This window comes from Anolis sagrei, chromosome 3 (genome assembly GCF_037176765.1).
Source record: "Anolis sagrei isolate rAnoSag1 chromosome 3, rAnoSag1.mat, whole genome shotgun sequence".
Lineage (NCBI taxonomy): Eukaryota > Metazoa > Chordata > Lepidosauria > Squamata > Dactyloidae > Anolis > Anolis sagrei.
This window is the reverse complement of record NC_090023.1, coordinates 177,539,347-177,559,151: the sequence shown is the minus strand read 5'-3', so window position 1 is coordinate 177,559,151 and position 19,805 is coordinate 177,539,347. Positions and strand designations below refer to the sequence as shown.

The 19,805-nt window shown below is 41.7% G+C and overlaps 1 protein-coding gene across 2 annotated transcripts in view; it reads right to left on the bottom strand.

The window, feature by feature from the left end:
• Positions 1 to 211: 211 nt before the first annotated feature.
• The window catches only part of MCU (mitochondrial calcium uniporter), a 214,756-nt gene continuing 195,162 nt past the window's right edge, over positions 212 to 19,805 (bottom strand). Inside the window, exons 5-8 of one of the 2 annotated variants that reach the window (XM_060768819.2) lie at positions 19,622 to 19,782; positions 13,705 to 13,911; positions 7,473 to 7,589; positions 212 to 2,222 (exon numbers count right to left, since the gene is read on the bottom strand). In XM_060768819.2, coding sequence (XP_060624802.1) covers positions 2,145 to 2,222; positions 7,473 to 7,589; positions 13,705 to 13,911; positions 19,622 to 19,782 — 563 coding nt within the window. In that variant the 3' untranslated portion in view covers positions 212 to 2,144. The remainder of the gene's footprint in view (positions 2,223 to 7,472; positions 7,590 to 13,704; positions 13,912 to 19,621; positions 19,783 to 19,805) is intronic. The other variant, XM_060768820.2, reaches the window with a different exon arrangement.

Sequence of the window (19,805 nt, the reverse complement as noted above, 5' to 3'; positions counted from 1 at the left end):
GAACGAAACCGCCCAGCCCTAATAGATGGTCACTTGTTGGCCTTATGCATGTATTGTGTCCAAATTTGGTGTCAATTTGTCCAGTGGTTTTTGAGTTATGTTAATCCCGCAAAAGAACATTACATTTTTATTTATATAGATGTTAGCAAACCTCCTGACTTCTGACTTGTTCCCCCCAATTGGGTGTAAAAAAAAATTCAGCACACGCCAGTTCAAAAACTGAATAGTTATTTATTGTTCCAGAAGTACATTGCTCTTTTATACATATTTAATAAATGATACAGGATTTTTTTTACACATGTTCAGTATTTTGCTTTATTTTAAGGACTTTTCTCCATGCCCCCTCCCTTACCCCAAACACACACAAAGGATTCCGTTACAGGACTGCTCGTTGTCTTCCTTTTCAAAATGCGGCATACAGAGGGGATAAAACAGGTCTTTCGAGAGAGAAAGAAAAAACCGAAAAACGTAACTGAAAACGGAAAGACAGAGGAAGAGAGGTGAGGAGAGAAGAAACACCTTGAAACATGCACCCATTCAGTCCAACATGCCATCGAGTGAGAGGAGGCAGCAACAATCCTGTCTGCGTTTCCACATTGGCAAGGCACCTGGCGTCTGGTTTATATTTATTTTGTACACTTTAAAACATGGTTCTCCAGAAAGTGGGAGCCTCTCGCCTTAACACAGTGAGAAGTAGTGACCCAAAAGGAAACACCTGGCCTTTCTTTCTGTGGATGAAGCGTCAAAGCCCTTCTCCTACTTCCATCCTGTCGCCACAATATTTATCAAACAGGATGATAAGAGGGGGCCGATTCCACTCAGTGCAGGATGCAAGATCCACTTATGGAAAGGGAAAAAAGAAGGTCAGCTGGTTTGCAAGAAGTGGAGGAGGAGGAGGACCATTCCCTTAACTCTTAAGTAAGAGAGTTTGCAATCTGCTACTCCACAGAAATCCGGACCCTCAGGCAACAAGCATTCTTTTAAAGCTACTTAAATAAGAGAGGGCTGTGAAGCAAGGCGGGGGACTCTGTGCCTTTGGCTTCGGGCCACTGACAAAGCCTCTAAAACCAGGCAAATTCATCGACACATTATTATTTATTTTGACACATTAAATGCAATCACCACAATTCTAAAGCTGCTTCGTGTAGCATCATGATTCCGACCCTATTCATTCATATATTTATATATATATACGAAAATATATAGATATATGAACGTATTATATATGCGCAATACGCATTCGTATATTTTTTGGATTTAATCGTCTCGAGTGGCTAAAAAATTGGGTTGGAAAGGGTATGGGGAGGGGACTCTTTCCCAGTTAAGACTGAATATGAAGAATTCTGTCATGCAACATCACCATTTATACGTAGTAGTAGATACAGCGTAATGGGACACGCCAAAGTTTCTAAAGACAGCATTGAGGGATAATTCAATGATCAATGGTCCTCAGTTTGCGATCCTGACCAAACTGAGTACAGCAGTAACCATTCAGCAAAGGAGAATGTCTGCTTGATAGTGAGTAGGTTTGGTAGGGGAAGCTCATGATTTTTTTTCTCTTCAAAGTAAAAAAGCAGCTTCACATTAAAGCTACCTCCTTCCTACACCTCCGAGACGCATTAGGTCCAATCTGGAGGACAGAGTTGTTAATGGAGGCAGAGCTCTAGTTCCCATCCCCAGCCATAACATCTTAAAATGGCTTGACTTTTCTTCACTTTAGTGCACAATTATTTATTAGTATTGGTATTCAGAAGAGAGGGCATTAAAAAAAAAAGCTGAGCAGGCTGCTGGTGTGTCATCAAGAGGCAGACACTGCAAAGCTGGAAAAAAAAATCCCCTCCCCTCATTCGGTCGCTTAATGAAACGTCCAACTTTTTAAAAAATACATATTTTTCAAAAGGAAAGTTTGAATGTGACAATATTCGCCAAGCCCTTTGAAAAGACTTAACATCCCACAGTGCCTGATCTTCTGGCAGAACACGTTGCCCCCTCCCCAGCCAAGGGCCTTGCTTGCTTCTGAATGATAAAAAAAGCCCTCCACCCCCACAAGACCTCCCAGCTTCCACCTGCGATACTTGAATTAAAGAGGCGAAAGCTATGCACAGGTTTGCCAATTCTGCCAGGGTTCAGAGGTCCTAGGCTGGTCAGTCTTTGTCGCTGATTTGTCGGACAGGCAAATGCACCTGCAAGGGGTCTCGAAGCCTTTTAAGGTCCAGTTCTGCCTGAAAATTAAGAAAAGAGAAGCCGTAAAAACCACCTTCCCCACCAGCATGCTGTAATGCAGCATTTCTCAACCTGGGGGTCAGGAACCTGGGAGGTGGGTCGCGAGGGGGTGTCAGAGGGGTCGCCAAAGACAATCAGAAAACACAGTATTTTATTTGAAACTAGCATTGCTGTGGCCAACCTTCCCTCCATCTTTCTCTTCTTTCCCTCCTTCCTTCGCTCCCTCTTTCCTTCCTTTCCTTTTTTCCCCTTTCCTTCTCTCCTTCCTTCCTTTCCTTTCCCCCTTTTTCTTTTCCTTCTCCTTTCTCTCCTTTCTTCCTTCTCTACCTCTTTCCTTCCTTCCTTCACTCTTCAATTCCAGGTTTCCTTCTCTCTTTCTTTCCTTCCTTCCTTCTTTCCCTCCTTCCTTCCATTCTTCCTTCATTCCTTCCTTCCTTCCTTTCTTTCTCCTCTTCCTTCCTCTTTTTCTGTATCGTCATTTAGCTTTTCATCATTTAGCTTTTTTGGGTTTTTAAGTCCTTTCCACTGTTTGTTTGTTTTGGGGAGTGATGGTCACTTGTTGGTCTTTTAGGCGCATAGTGTCCAAATTTCGTTTCAATTCATCCAGTGGTTTTTGAGTTCTGTTAATCCCACAAACAAACATTACATTTTTATTTATATAGATAAATGAAACGTTCTGGGACAAAATTATAAAGACAGAAAATACTGTGTTTTCTTTTTAAAAAAAATCATTTTTATTGGAAAATACCATAAACAACCATTAACCAAGTGAAGAGAAAAAGGGAAAGAAAAAAATTATTCTTGTGTACCTATAGATAAAAGTCATCACATGACTATGATGCTGGTTCTGTGTGGGAAGTTTGGCCCGATTCAATCATTGGTGGGGTTCAGAATGCTCTTTGACTGTAGGTGAACTATACATCCCAGAAACTACAACTCTCAAATGTCAAGGTCCATTTTCCCCAAACTCCACCAGTGTGCACATTCAGGCATATTGAGTATTTGTGCCAAGTTTTGTCCCGATCCATCATTGTTTAAGTCAACAGTGCTCTCTGGATGTAGGTGAACTACAACTCCAAAACTCAAGGTCAATGCCCACCAAACCCTTCAAGTATTTTCTGTTGGTCATGGGAGTTCTGTGTGCCAAAATTGGTTCAATTCCATCATTGGTGGAGTTCAGAATGCTCTTTGACTGTAGGTGAACTATAAATCCCAGCAACTGCAACTCCCAAATGTCAAGGTCTATTTTCTCCAAACTCCACCAGTGTTCACATTTGGGCATATTGAGTATTTGTGGCAAGTTTGATCCCAATCCATCATTGTTTGAGTCCACAGTGCTCTCTGGATATAGGTGAACTATACCTCTAAAACTCAATGCTTACCAAACCCTTCCAGCATTTTCTTTCTTTTGGGGTCCCTTTCAAATCTATTATGCTATATCTCTCTGTGTGTGAATCATATCTATCATATGGCTGGATGGCTCTTTGTCAGGAAGGCTTTGATTACATTTTCTTGCCCTGGTGAAGGGAGTTGGACTGGATGGCCTTAAGTATTTTCTGTTGGTTATGGGGGTTCTGTGTGAGAAGTTTGGCCCAATTCTGCCGTTGGTGGGGTCCAGCATGCTCTTTGATTGTAGGTGAACTATAAACCCCAGTAACTACAACTCTCAAGGTCTATTTCCCCCAAACTCCGTCTGTGTTCATATATAGAATATTCATGCCAAGTTTGATCCAGATCCATCACTTTTTTGAGTCCACAGTGCTCTCTGGATATAGGTGAACTACAACTCCCAAACTGAAGGTCAATGCCCACTAATCCCTTCCAGTGTTTTCTGTTGGTCATGGGAGTTCTGTGTGCCAACATTGGTTCAATTCCATCATTGGTGGAGTTCAGAATGCTCTCTGACTGTAGGTGAACTATAAATCGCAGCAACTACAACTCCCAAATGACAAAATAAATCCCCTCCCACCCCACCAGTATTCAAATTTGGGCATACCGGGTAGTTGTGCCAAATTTGGCCCAGTGAATGAAAATACATCCTGCATATCAGATATTTAGATTCATAAAAGTAGCAAAATTACAATTATGAAGTAGTAATGAAAATAATTTTATGTCACCACAATATGAGGAACTGTATTAAGGGGTCACAGCATTAGGAAGATTGAGAAATACTGCTGTAATGGGATGTGATCTTTTTGACTGATGCAGCTTTAACAAGAGATGTGCAAGAAAAAAACGAACTTGTTATTGCCTACACCGACAGTAACAGATATTATTTCAAAGCATCCAAATGAAATAAGGAATAAGCTGTATTCAGCAGATTCTCCACCCCTCGGGTCTAGTCGAGTACACAGTCATCTACAAATGCTTAGAAATTTCAGCAACTGCAAAGCCAGCAACAGTCTAGGTTAGTGGAACAAATTGCTTATCTGTCTTGGAGATTATGGAAAACCCGCTGGATAAAGCTTGTTTCTTATACACAACAAAAGAATCCAGCATCTCACACAATCCAAGAAAATGTCAGTGGCGGTAAGAACCTTATCTTACACAGGTAATTGAAGCTGTCAACTCTGCTTTAAAGAAAAAATGGCAGGTCAATATGTGAGGGGCCAAAGGCAATGTCTGTCTACCTACAGACCAGGCTGGGGTGGGATGGAGAAGAGGAATAAATCTTCATTGGACCAATTCTAAAATCCAGTGGTTTTTTTTTTTATTGTGATACGTGTTGTGGCTCAGCTTGATTCTGAGCCTGAGACTGGATCCTCTTGTGAGCCTGAAATACTCCCTGATGAAGAGGATGATGGGATTCAGATTTCTGGGCCTGCTCCTATGCCCTTTTTCTGTGCCTCTTTCAGACAGTGCTCCAGAGGAGTCAACAAGTCAGTTCTCATGGGAAAAGAATGCCAGAGAATTAGATAACGACCAGGTGCAGAGGCCTTCACTTGCTCAGCCTTCTCACTCTGATACTGATAGAGAAGAGAGCCTTGATAGTGATTTAATGAGCAGGCAGGAACGTTTAGATTGGTGGGTCAGGAGGAGTTCGCGGTTAGCCAGCAAGAAAGAAGCCAGGTCAATGAAAGGTCACCGTAATGCTTTCATGTTGGCAAAAGGTATTTAGGCTTCTGGTTAACAAAGGGAAGGTGTCAGTTCAACGTGGCTTTTAGCATGAAAGCTTCTATGGAATAACCTTGGCTTTAAAGCAGCACGCTTTGGGTTTCCTGAATCGGGATTCTTGGGCCTTGTGTTTCACTGTTTTTACCATGGACTCTTGTTTGACCATTGCTAAATGGATTATGTTTTATGTTCTTACCTGAAGATCTTTGGAACTGTGTTTTGCATTTAACCTTTGTCTTTGGAACTTTGCATTGCTCATTCTATGCTTTGACTTTGATTTTTTCTCAATAAACTACACAATCTACAGCTCTTGTGTGGTGGTGTTTGGGAGCAAGGTGAAGCCTACTCTGAGTTGCAACAACACTGACTACATGAATTTGGTTGTATTGGTCAGATGAACGACGCACCCACAGTATTCTAACAATCAGAGGCATTGAACTGGAAACAGACAAGCTTATATATAATTACACCCATGGAATTGCCCCCTAATGTGTAATTTCTTAATTTCTTCCAGTATGCAATGCTATGTTCCATAGCAACTTAGTGACCCACCCAAAATGTTCCCATGTCAAGCTGTCTGTGCTCATGGTTTGCAAAGGGTTAACCTTAAATTATACAAAGGATTAATGAAAAGTGGGACATGGAGTACTTATATTATGGGAAATGTATGTAATTATTAGTAGTGTGCATTCAGGTCAAAAGGCATACTATTTTGGAGTCCATTTTCGTCTGACCCCTCATTTCGTTTACCAGAAAGTTATCCGAAAGGAGAGGGTTGTTTTCCATTTCATTCAGCAGAGATTCGTCCCATTGGTTACAATGGGAAACTTTAAAGTCTCAATCCTCAGCCATTGTAAGGCCTATCTGCATGAAACCTACCTCAGTTGTAGACCCCATTGATGACTGTAGGCCTGCCAAGTTTCAAAACAATTCACCCATCTACTAATTTTTTAAGTTTTAACCATAACATTTGGGAATTGTAATCGCTGGTTGTGACCAGTCTCAGCTACTCATGGCATGGACGTCACCAGGCTTTTTATTGGCTGAGAGAGACACAGAAATTGAAATTCAACTCCCATCATTCTCCGAGAGGAATTCTCAATGGCCACCCTATACTAGTGCACTGGGAAAGTGAGTTTCCAGGGCCCTCTCTGGAGGAAGAGGCAACTTTCCAAGAAAAAATGGAGGAAGCTCCTTCTGCCGGGGAGAAAAAAGATGCCGCAGATCCCCTGCCTCAGGTGTTTTGTGGACTTAACTTTCCGAAAAAATAATCTCTCTTAATCTGAGTTGTTGTAGGTTTTTCTGGGCTATATGGCCATGTTCTAGAGGCATTTTCTCCTGACATTTCGCCTGCATCTATGGCATCTTCAGAGGTAGTGAGGTCTGCTGGAAGTAGGAAAATGGGTTTATATATCTGTGGAATGACCAGGGTGGGACAAAGGACTTTTGTCTGCTGGAGCTAGGTGTGAATGTTTCAACTGACCACCTTGATTAGTATTTAATGGCTTGGAAGTGCCTGGGGGGAATCTTTTGTTGAGAGTGATTTGATGTGCCTGATTGTTTACTCTCTGTTGTTTTGCTGTTGTAATTTTTGAGTTTTTTAATACTGGTAGCCAGAATCTGTTTCACTGGTCTTTTCATCTCTCTCTCTTCCCTTTTCTGTTTTCAGAAATTAAACAAAAACAGCGAAAACTACAAATCTTTTTGTTAATAGTGGCCCGGGCTCAACTCTAGTAATTATACAGTTGTAGCACCCAATGAAATCTTCATGCACTCTTATCTGCTGGATCCAAGGAGCTTTTAGTAAACAAGTTCACAAAGAGTAGGCAAAAGGTGTGGTAGCCACTGCCACAATCTGTTGCCACATAGGACTGAGAGCACAGGCATTTCAAATGTAACTAACCGGGATCTGTGTATATTTAAAACAATATACTTATTGAGTCTCTGCAGAACATAACAAGAACGTTTTTCTCCTGGTTGCTTATCTATAGCATAATCATATTCACTATCATAGGAGAATATTTCTAAATGAATGGTTAAAAAAGTGGAACCGGAAAGTGCATCAATGATCAAATCCCAATGTAAGAAAAATTAGCCCTATTTGCCCCTTTCTGCTCTTGAAATATTTTCATTACCTGAGCAATAGCATCCTTGAGTTGATTGTATTTTTCTAGATCAAAACGCGTCTTTTTGGCTCCTTTATGGAAAAATAATAAGTACTGCCTGTCTCTGGCATCTGGGTATACGTACTCCTGCAGAACATGAGAAGAAATAAGATCATTATTCTCAGGACATGAACTGTTGCGTGTAAATAGAAGGTTTGGGAGGGAGGAAGATCACGTCTTGCTTAAATAATCCCTGTATTAGCTGAAAGCAGAAAAGGGGCAATAATGCAACACAGAACATCAAAGCAGATACTCAGCAAGGGAAACATGCCGGTTATCGGCTGAATAATGAGGATAGATGAAGCTTACAAACAATAACAAAAGTCAACATAGAAGCTGCTCACTGTATCATTTATGATCAAATGCATATAAATGAACTGACCTAACAAAGAGAGATCTATGTTTTCTTGGAAACAGTGGGAAACGAGCTTTGATACCATATTATTTCTGGAATCAATATTTAATGTAAAATGCATCAGAGGACAGAACATCTGGTGAGTAAATAAAGCTAACTCCACATGATATAGTATGTCTTGGGAAATACTAATATCACCGGTAATATTAAAAACTAATCACAAACCCGTGTCACATTCAATATATTTACATTTAGCTCTATATTTCATACTACTATATATACCAATGTATAAGTCCAGAAATTTTAGTTAAAAAACATCGACTGTGTCCAATTTTGGGCACCACAGTTTAAAGAGATATTGACAAGCTGGAAGGTCTCCAGAGGAGGGTAACAAAGATGATCAAAGGTACGGAGACCATGAATGACTATGTGGAGCGGTTTCAAGAGCTGGGTATGTTTAGTCTGCAGAAGAAAAGGTTGAGAGAAGACATGGTAGCCATGTATATTTATGTGAAAGGATGCTATAATGAAGAGGGAGCAGGATTGTTTTATACTTCCCTGGAAACTAGGACTCAGAGCAACGGGTTCAAATTACAGGAAAGGAAATTCCACCTGAACATTAGGAAGAACTTCCTGACTGTAAGAGTGGTTCAATAGTGGAACTCTCTGCCTCAGAGTATGGTGGAAGCTCCTCCCTTAGAAGCTTTTAAACAGAGGCTGGATGGCCATTTGTCAGGGCTACTTTGATTGTGCTTTTCCTGCATAGTAGAGGGTTGGACTGGATGGCCCATGTGGTCTCTTCCAACTCTATGATTCCCTGACCCACTCTTATTAACTTTTGTAAAAAAAAAAGAAAAGAAAAAAAGGAACCATTCCCTTCTTTGAGAGGAGTGGAGAAAGGAAAGGGCTTAGTTCGTCCTGGGAGAACTTAAGAGAAACATTTACTCTCTCTATTCTTTCTGCCATGGCACTGCTTCTGGCCTTTTTAAATATCTAGGCAGGAAAATGGCAGTGGTAACAAGGGGCTGTGTTGTCCCCATTGCTGAGGTATCAGAATAGCCCTCGACTTATCCAAGGATCACACTGAAATCTGTAATTTTGGTCGCCAAACCAGACTTTGACTTAACAACAACAACAACAACAACAACAACAACAACAACAACAAGCCAGTAAAGGTGGTCCCAGTGGTGATCAGCACACTGGGCGCAGTGCCTAAAGACCTTGGCCTGAACTTAAACACAATCGGTGCTGACAAAATTACCATCTGTAGCAGGCCACCTTACTGGGATCTTATTCGCCGATACATCACACAGTAGGCATGTGCAATCCCATGGTTCTAAATGGTTCTTACAAAACTAAATGGTATTTACAAAACTAAAGTTCTGGTGGTGAAAACTAGGGGGCGCTGGTGCTTTGCTTCTACAGTGTTGCTAAAGTTCTGGTGGTGAAACTTTCAGAACTCTAACACAACTTTCAAAATTTCATTAGAAATGGCAGTTCCTCATAGGTTCTGTCATAAAAATAACCAATAATGAAATAATAAAAGTTTGAAAGTTTTGTTAGAGTTCTGAAATTTTCACCATCAGAACTTTAGCAACACTGCAGAAGCAAAGCAAAGCCTCCTAGTTTTCACAACCAGAACTTTAGTTTTGTTAGTACTCTAGAACCATTTAGAACCATGGGATTGCACATGCCTATCACACAGTCCTAAACACTTGGGAAGTGTCCGATGTGTGATAATAATAATAATAATAATAATAATAATATTACTTTATTTGTATCCTGCTACCATCTCCCCAAAGGACTCGGTGCGGCGTACATAAGGCCAAGCCCACAATACATCAGTAAAACAATAACAGTAATACAAAACAATAAAATAAAACTCATAAACAAAAAATAAGCAATAAACATTAAGAGTAGCACAACAACATTTAAAACCCTATGGCTGGCCAAATGTAATAATTAAAATTTTAAAATAATGCTGAGCATGACCAGGTGAAAAATAACTAGGATAGAATTTTCGGAGAGGAATAGGGCATGCAGACAATCCTAGATCACTAATAAAGTGCATTTAGGGACATATTGCTGGGAGTTTCCTTATTCTGGGAAGGCACACTGGAACAACCACTTTTCAGGCTGCTCCTAAAGACTGCCAGAGTTGGGGCATGCCTGATGTCCTTGGGGAGTGAGTTCCAGAGTCTAGGGGCCACCACCGAGAAGGCCCTCTCTCTCGTCCCCACCAATCGCGCCTGTGATGGAGGTGGGAGCGCGAGCAGGGCCTCTCCAGATGATTGAAGAAATCGTGTGGGTTTGTACACGGAAATGCAGTCACGCAGATACGCGGGTCCCAAACTGTTTAGGGCTTTGTAGGTAAGAACCTGCACCTGATCCAGTACAACAGCCAGCAGAGTGATCTTGTCTGCTATGGACTCATCTTGTTGTGTTTCAAACAACAACAACAAAAACAACAACTTTATTTTTATACCCTACCTTCATTTCCCCGAAGGGACTTGGGGTGGTTTACACATGGGACAAAATGTCCACAAAATATCAAGCAAAACAACCCATTAAAACAAACAAACAAACATGATTAAAATAAAACATATCAAAACATAACAATCAAATAAAAGCACAATTAAATACAACATAAAGGTTTGAATCAACAGCTTTGAAACTCAATCAAACAACGCACCACAAAAACCAATAACCAGAAATACTAAGATGGGCATGATCAAGCTATAAAAAGGATTGGGCATAGGATAGTGCCAAACAGCAACTTAAACATCAGGTTGACTTATACACGAGTATATATGGTATATGTGAAGTAAAATTTAAAAGAAACTGTCAACACTGCCAAATCAATGGTCTCAAGTATAAAAAATGACTTTTGAATTGCATCCTCATAAATTAAGCTCAGAAAAAAGTAAATGAACAAAAATTCAAAGGAAGCCTGGAAGCAGAAAGAGCAGCAAGGGAAGTCCTCCTTTAGAAGAGAATGTGTTGCTCTAACACAAGCTGAAAACTTGTGTTAAATTACATGAGAATGGATTTTTTAAAAAATCTGTCAGAAAAATGAGGCACTTTGGTTGAGGAAAAGCTAGCCCTGGCCTCAGAATCAATTATTTCTTAAGGTCAGCCGAGAAAGTCAATGCAGAAAGGAAGGCAAACAAACAACCCCCTCCTTCACTATTGGATTTGCTATTATTGCAGTTGCCACTGGAATTCAGCAGCAAACTCTCTGTGATGCAGGACAACAGGCTCCCAAACAAACGAGGCCATGTGGCAGAATAACTGCTTTACTTCCTCAAGTAATGGGAAGAAAGGAAGCTTTCGAAAATTTGCAGTCATGGGTTTTGATAGCTGCCCATTCTGAAGCAATTGCGGGTGGTGTGAAGGCCGCAAAATAAGACTGCATGCAACTGGCAGTAAAAAAGGAATGACCATGAGTGGACACCAAATATGTGCCAATAATGGCCCATTCTTTCAAGCCTGTCATGACCTGATAGCATGTGTGAGGAAGGATGAAGATTCGAAAGTACCCTGGGAATTCACCATGGTCTGCAAATAATAAGCAGTACGGTTCATTCATTCAATACACCCCCATACAGTGGGGAAAAACAAGTATTTAGTCAGATACCAATTGTACAAATTCTCTCACTTAAAAAAGAAGAGAGAGGCCTGTAATTGACATCATGGGTAGACCTCAACTATGAGAGACAACGTGAGAAAACACATCCAGAAAATCACAGTCTAATTTTTATTGAATTTATTTGAAAATTATGGTGGAAAATAAGTATTTGGTCACCTACAAGCAAGCACAGACAGGCTCCTCTATCCTCCACTCATGACCTGTAGTAATGGCACCTATTTGATCTTGTTATCAGTCTAAAACAGTGGTTCTCAACCTGTGGGTCCCCAGGTGTTTTGGCCTACTACTCCCAGAAGTTCCAGCCAGTTTATCAGCTGTTAGGATTTCTGGGAGCTGAAGGCTAAAACATCTGGGGACCCACAGGTTGAGAACCACTGGTCTAAAAGACACCTGTCCACAACTTCAAGCAGTCACACTCCAAACTCCACTAAGGTGAAGGCCAAAGAGCTGTCGAAGGACACCAAAAACAAAATTGTCACCCTGCACCAGATTGGGAAGACTGGATCTGCAAGAGGCAAGCAGCTTGGTGTGAAGAAATCAACTGTGGGAGCAATAATTAGAAAATGGAAGAGATACAAGACCAGTGATATTCTCCCTCGATCTGGGGCTCCGCACAAGATCTAACCCCGTGGGGTCAAAATGATCACAAGAATGGTGAGCAAAAATCCCAGAACTACACGGGGGAGCCTAGTGAAGGACCTGCTGAGAGCTGGGATCAATGTAACAAAGGCTACCATCGGTAACACACTACGCCGCCGCCAGGGACTCAGATCCTGCAGTGCTAGATGTGTCCCCCTGCTCAAGCCAGTACGTGTCCGGGGCCGGCTGAAGTTTGCTAGAGAGCATTTGGAAGATCCAGAAGAGTATTGGGAGAATGTCACAGGGTCAGATGAAACCAAAGTAGAACTGTTTGGCAGAAACACAACTCGTCGTGTTTGGAGGAGAAAGAATGCTGAGTTGCATCCAAAGAACACCATACACCTACTGTGAAGCATGGGGGTGGAAACATCAGGCTTTGGGGCTGTTGCTCTGCAAAGGGATCAAGGCGACTGATCTGTATACATGAAAGAATGAACGGGGCATGTATCATGAGATTTTGAGTGCAAACTTCCTTCCATCAGCAAGGGCACTGTAGATGAAACGTGGCTGGGTCTTTCAGCATGACAATGATCCTAAGCACACCACCAGGATAACAAAGGAGTGGCTTTGTAAGAAGCATTTCAAGGTCCTGGAGTGGCCTAGTCAGTCTCCAGATCCCAACCCTATAGAAAACTTTTGGAGGGAGTTCAAAGTCTGTGTTGCCCAGCAACAGCCCCCAAACACCACTGCTCTTGAGGAGATCTGCATGAAGGAATGGGCAAACATACCAGCAACAGTGTGTGCCAACGTTGTGAGGACTTACAGAAAACGTTTGACCTCTATCATTACCAATAAAGGATAATAATAATAATAACAACAATAACAATAATAACACTTTATTTGTACCCTTCTACCATCTTCCCAAGGGACTTGGTGCGGCTTACATGAGGCCAAGCCCAACACAACAATACAAGCAATAATCACAACAATACAAGCAATATATAACAAAGTATTGAGATGAACTTTTGTTATGGGCCAAATACTTATTTTCCACCATAATTTGCAAATTAATTCATTAAAAATCAGACAATGTGATTTTTCTGGATGTGTTTTCTCATGTTGTCTCTCATAGCTGAGGTCTACCTATGATGTCAGTTACAGGCCTCTCTCATCTTTCTAAGTGGGAGAACTTGTACAATTGGTATCTGACTAAATACTTTCCCCCTCCCACTGTATCTGTTCCTAGATGAAATGTGAAATTGCAGATAATAGTGAACCTCTTGCAGAATCGTATTAGAAGGAGCTGGGGGTGGTGACGGCCGACAGGGAGCTCTGGCGTGGGCTGGTCCATGAGGTCACGAAGAGTCGGAGACGACGGAACGAATGAACAACAACAACATTAGAGGACTAGAAAGTACCTAGACAGAACAACTCTCTAGCATTTCTAGGTCCTCCAGCATGACTCGGTAATCAACATTCAGTAGTAGCATACCATAGAACTGTTATGGAGAACCTCAAAAATGCCTTAAGATAACACATTTTTGGCACATGGGAAGTGTAATCACAGGTACCAGTCCTATAGTCATACTGCATTTACAATAATTTTCAGGGACTCTTACCTGACGCGTTACCACAAAGTACGCGTACATTGCCATGGCACTGCCATATGTGATGAAGTAGGTGACTGGCTCCATAATGTCCCAAGAGTACTCCCACCAGGTGAGCCGGGCAAGAATCCCAAACTGGGTGGCCATGTAAGCCAAGCCACCCCATAGCACCCAGGTGGTCCTCTTCTCTGCTTTCCTGCAGATTTCCATCCTAGCCTGCTGGACATAAATGATCACAATTACTATGATGTTTAAAGGAAATGGCAACACATAATACATACAAGACATACATTGAAAAGAATGGACACTCTAAGTCTACTTTAGAAGACTGGGTACCTCTTGTGCATCAAGCTTCCTTTCTGCTAATTTCTGTAAATACCAATGTCCTTGAATAGTCATCTTGATTTTAAACACCGGTTTATTGAGATGTCTCACTCCCCCAAGTCTTTTAGGAAGGGAGCAGGAAAAGTGGACAGTGATAATGGCAGACAATCTACATATCTGGGTTGTTGTAGGTTTTTTTGGGTTGTATGGCCATGTTCTAGAAGCATTCTCTCCTGATGTTACGCCTGCATCTGTGGCAAGCATCCTCTGAGGATGCTTCTAGTTGCTTTTGAGTGGGGTTCAGAGAACTATTTCCTTGACTCACAAGAGAAAAGATCAGAAAAGATTCACAAGGTCTTCCGAAAAAAACCAAACAAATTGGGACCTGGTGAAGAACTACTTTAAGCAACTAAAGATAGACTTAACAATATGATCGAATAATACTCACAAGAAGACTAAAAGACTATAGAAGTTGAGTTTCTACTTACTTGGGGAACAAGCACTTTTAACTGACAACCACCGAAGAATAGAAGGAAGTCAAACCAATCACATCCTTTCTTTTTTTCTTTTAATAATATTTTTTTGGTTTTTAAGCTTGGCTCCCTTGTCCAAGTTGTATGTTCTCATCAACTCTCAATCCCTTACATTTTCCTTTTCTTTCTTTTCCAACTTTGCTATTTGTCAATTTATTGTCGAAGGCTTTCATGGCTGGAATCACTCAGTTCTTGTGGGTTTTTTCGGGCTATATGGCCATGTTCTAGAGGCATTTCTCCTGACATTTCGCCTGCATCTATGGCAAGCATCCATATCAGACCTCACCTCTGAGGATGCTTGCCATAGATGCAGGCGAAACGTCAGGAGAAATGCCTCTAGAACATGGCCATATAGCCCGAAAAAACCCACAAGAACTATTTGTCAATTGTTCTCACACTTTCGATGTATCTATTTTTCATTTTATTTTATTTTCTTCTCCTTCTTAAAAATTCTAAATAAAAATTTAATTCAAAGAAAAGAAAAGAAAAGATTAACTTGTGAAAAAACATCATTATTAACCCAAGTATGGGGGTGTTTACTCAAGAGAAGATATCTTGCTCCAAAAGGTGTTGAGCTCCAGCCTGATATGGAAATCTGGATTGAACCCCTTGCAGTCAGTTTATCTGTCAATATAAGAGTCACAGATTGTTGCTAGAACTATTCCTTGAATATGTATAGGATTCAGTTAGGAAGGATTTCAGCCTGTCCTTTCAAGCATAAGGCTAGAGTGCAATTGGATCATCCACAACCAATAAATTTGCCCGTAAGGTGCTTAATCTTCCTTAAATATTGACAAAAAGGGCTCGGTTCTGACAAGACTTCAATTGATTCAAAATCAGAAATGGAGCATAAAACACTAACACAACTTGAAAGGTGGTATGCTATGCCCATGCAGATGTAAACATTCCTATCTTGCTAAACCAACTTGCAGGCTTTGTGAAGTTTGAAAAACTACACATTCATGGGTGTATTGTGGTATGGGTAGCAACTAAGGACACGTGGTGAATTGTCCCAGGAAATATTATTTTAAGTTAGTTTATGGATATTGAATGAATTACAGATTTAGTGTGAAATCTTTAACATTAGCCCAAGAAAATTAATTTCACTTGAAAAGAATGACTCACTTTGAATACAGTTGGCCCTCTGTATCCACAATTAAGACCCACCACTCACAAAGAGCATATATACATGAATGACCTTGGCCTAACAACACAAGCAAAAGACTTTGAAATAGTTGAAAACCGGGACTGTGGCACAGCTGGCTGGGTGTCAGCTGCATTAAGATCACTACTGACTGAAAGGTCATGAGTTCAAAGCCAGCCCAGGTCGGAGTGAGCTTCCGGCCAATTTGTGTAGCTTGCTGTTGACCTTTGCAACACAAAAGACAGATACATCTGTCAGGTAGGAAATTTAGGTACCACCTATGTGTGGGGAGGCTAATTTAACAAATTTACGAGGCCATAAAAAAATCCAATAAAAGCATGCGGGGAATGCGGAAAGTACTTCATCAGTGTCTCAGATGGACGGTGAAGCAACAGCTCCCCTGGTGGTCAGAAGTTAGAATGTTAAATAGCCTCTGACTGTCTGTCTATATGTGTTCTGTCTCTATGGCATTGAATGTTTGACATGTATGTGTACATTGCAATCTACCCTGAGTCCCTTGCGGGGTGAGAAGGGCAGAATAGAAATACTGTAAATAAATAAATAAATAAAACCAACTTACTAATGCCCTGAAAGACCTCTCCAGCTATTACAAAGATAACCACCTGAAGCCGAACCCTGCCAAGATACAAGTGTGTGTGTTTTTCCACCTATGTAATCGCAAAGCCAACAGGAAACCGAAGGTTACCTGGGAAGATCTTGAACACTGTTCCCATCCTAAATATCTCGGTGTCACCTTAAATTGAATACTAACATTTAGGAAACAATGTGCGACACCAAGCACAAAATAGCTGCGCGCAATAACATCCTGTGGGAAACTTACTAATAGCACATGGAGTGCAGACCCAAAATTATAACATCTGGTCCTGGCCTTGTCTTACTCAACTGCTGAGTATGCCTGTCCCATCTGGCATAAATCTGCCCACGTGAAGCAGGTGAATACAGCACTAAATGAGATATGTAGAATAATCAGAGGACATCTCAAACCTACATCTGCTGATAGACTTTATAAGCTAGCTGGCATTGCCCCCAATGTGTGATGGGAAGTTGCTGCCAAATGCGAGAGAAATAAGGTCTGTGAAAGCTACTGGCTGGATGCTACCAACCTCCTCCCATAGACTTAAATCAAGGAAAAGTTTCATGAGAACCACTACTCCTCTAAATGTTCCTTCAGCAACAGCAAGAATATCCCTGTGGGCAGCAAAATCAGGCAATTCCAATTGGATGGCCCCTCACAAGGTTCTTCCTCCAGGGGCAAAGCAAGAATGGGCAACTTGGAAGTCCCTGAATAGATTCAGAAGTGGAGTAGCCGGATCAAAAGACAACCTGGCAAAATGGCACTAGCTGTGGAGGAAAACAAACAATTCAGTGCCTGTATGCTTGCCTACAATGCCCTGCCTCATGCACAGCGGAAGAACCGTTTAAAGCTACAGACAACACAGTCACTGTTGCCCGTTTTTGGTCAAAAACTATTTAGCTGCTTATGATCCTTTTATTTTACCAGTTTTAGACTTATTTATTTATGCAATGCTGTTGACATGAAATAAATAAGGTAAGTAAAGGTAAAGGGCCTGTGCATAAAACTGTAGACAGGACATAAATTCTGTGTGCCCAACGTGACTGCCTTAGATCAAAGGCCTTTGGATTTCCTTAAAACAGAGTCTTTAGATTGCTTAAAGGTTCAACAAAGATCTTTATTAATGAAAACAAACAGGTACTTTAAGGCTTTCTTAACAGTCTATTGGCTCTCAATCTTGTCCACAGGGAACAGGCACTATCTTCATAACTGTAACTAATGGGGAAATCCTTAACTTCTAATCTGGGCAGTCTGTCTTTGCTTCTGTTGGCGTGGAGCCCCTGCATCCGGTACCAACTGCTTCTGGCTTCCGCGAGTGACCCTTACCAAGCAGAGCTTTGTAGACTTCCAGGGGAAAAAGAACTCAGGTTTCCGTGATGGCTGACTGAAGTCCTTCAGCAAAGGAACTGTAGGGCTGTATAACCCCGGCCAAGCTGTGGGCTGTATATCTCCCGGCCAAGCCGTAGAGTCTTTTCTCCCTGGCCAAGTTGTGGGCTGTATATCTCCCTGGCCAAGCCGTAGAAGACAAAGCTTTCTACAGGAGCTCTTGGTATTATGTCCTGAATGAAAGGCTTCTCTGTGTGGACTGAACCCAAAATGGCTCCAATTCCCTCCAAAACCCCAAAAGGGGGCGGGACCAGGAAGCTTAACGATAATTGACAGGTGGCTTGCCCTATGATTGCAGCCAAAAGAAGCCACCTATCCGCAAAGCCTCTGAAACTTAGGACTACAACAAACATTCAATGCAAAGCAAACAAAATTGTAGCTCTTGGTAAAGCTGTACCTGCAGTTTCCCTTGACATTAATTCTTGTCATGTCTGACTCTGGGGGTTGGTGCTCATCTCCATTTCTAAGTTGTCCGTAGACACCTCCAAGGTCATGTGGCCAGCATGACTGCATGGCGTGCCGTTACCTTCCCACTGGGGTGGTACCTATTGATTTACTCACATTTGCATGTTTTTGAACTGCTAGGTTGGCAGAAGCTGGGGATGACAGAGGAAGCTTACGCTGCCCACCCCCCCCCCCCCCCCCCCGGATTTGAACCATTCGGTCAACAAGTTTAGCAGCAGCAACAAGTTTAGAAATAAATAAACCCTCACTACCTCTGAGGATGCTTGCCATAGATGCAGGTGAAACGTCAGGAGAGAATGCCTCTAGAACATGGCCATATAGCCCGAAAACACCTACAACAACCCAGTGATTCCGCCCATGAAAGCCTTCGACAATAAATAAATATATATGGTCATGTTCTGGAGGCAATTTTTCTCCTGACGTTTCGTCTGCATCTATGGCAAGCATCCTTAGAGGTAGTGAGGTCTGTCGGAAGTAGGAAAAATGGGTTTATATGTCTGTGGAACGACCAGGGTGAGACAAAGGACTTTTGTCTGCTGGGGCTAGCTGTGAATGTTTCAGCTGAGCACCTTGATTAGCATTCAATGGCTTGGAAGTGCCCGGGGGGAATCCCTTGTTGAGAGTGATTTTATGTGCCTGTTTGTTTCCCCTCTGTTGTTTTGCTGTTGTGATTTTTGAGTCCTTTAATACTGGTAGCTAGATTTTGTTCATTTTCATGGTTTCTTCCTTTCTGTTGAAATTGTCCATATGCTTGTGGATTTCAATGGCTTCTCTGTGTAGTCTGATGGCTACCAGTATTAAAGGACTGGCTACCAGTATTAAAGGACTCAAAAATCACAACAGCAAAACAACAGAAAGGAAACAAACAGGCACATAAAATCACTCTCAACAAGGGATTCCCCCCGGGCACTTCCAAGCTAATCAAGGTGATCAGCTGAAACATTCACATCTAGCCCCAGCAGACAAAAGTCCTTTGTCTCACCCTGGTCATTCCACAGATATATAACCCAATTTTTCCTACTTCCAACAGACCTCACTACCTCTGAGGATGCTTGCCATAGATGCAGGCAAAACGTCAGGAGAAAAATTGCCTCCAGAACATGGCCATATAGCCCGGAAAAACCTACAACAACCCAATAAATAAATAAATAAATAAATCCCACCATTTTCCTACACTACTGTATATAAAAAGTCTTGGGATTTACAGATTTTTGGTATCCATGGGGCAGTGGTAGGGATGGATGGGATGGGGGAGTGTCCTGGAACCAAACCCCACTGGCTACCAAGCATCCATTATACTTCTGTATGGAGCTATCCCAAAGGACTCCCTGAAGTAGGTCTTCCTTTAGGCTCCATATCCTACTAGCAGCTCAAAAGTTCTAATTCTTCAATTGTGTTTTTGTTAGGTCACAACACAGTTTATGTTACTTATTCACTCCTCTCATCAAACGGAGTGCAGCTCACTAAAAGAAAAGCCTTTACCTTCTCCAGTGGAGCTAGTTCCTGCTTGAGGTCTTCTAGCCGCCCAACCAGCTCTTTCTCCTTACTCAGCTGGTGCTCCTCAATACACAGTGTGGTGTATAGCTGCTGAACCAATGTCTTCACATCATTCAGCGTGGTTGCATCTTCGTGGCTTAGGAGATCTAAAGAAGCAGAATAATCCTTT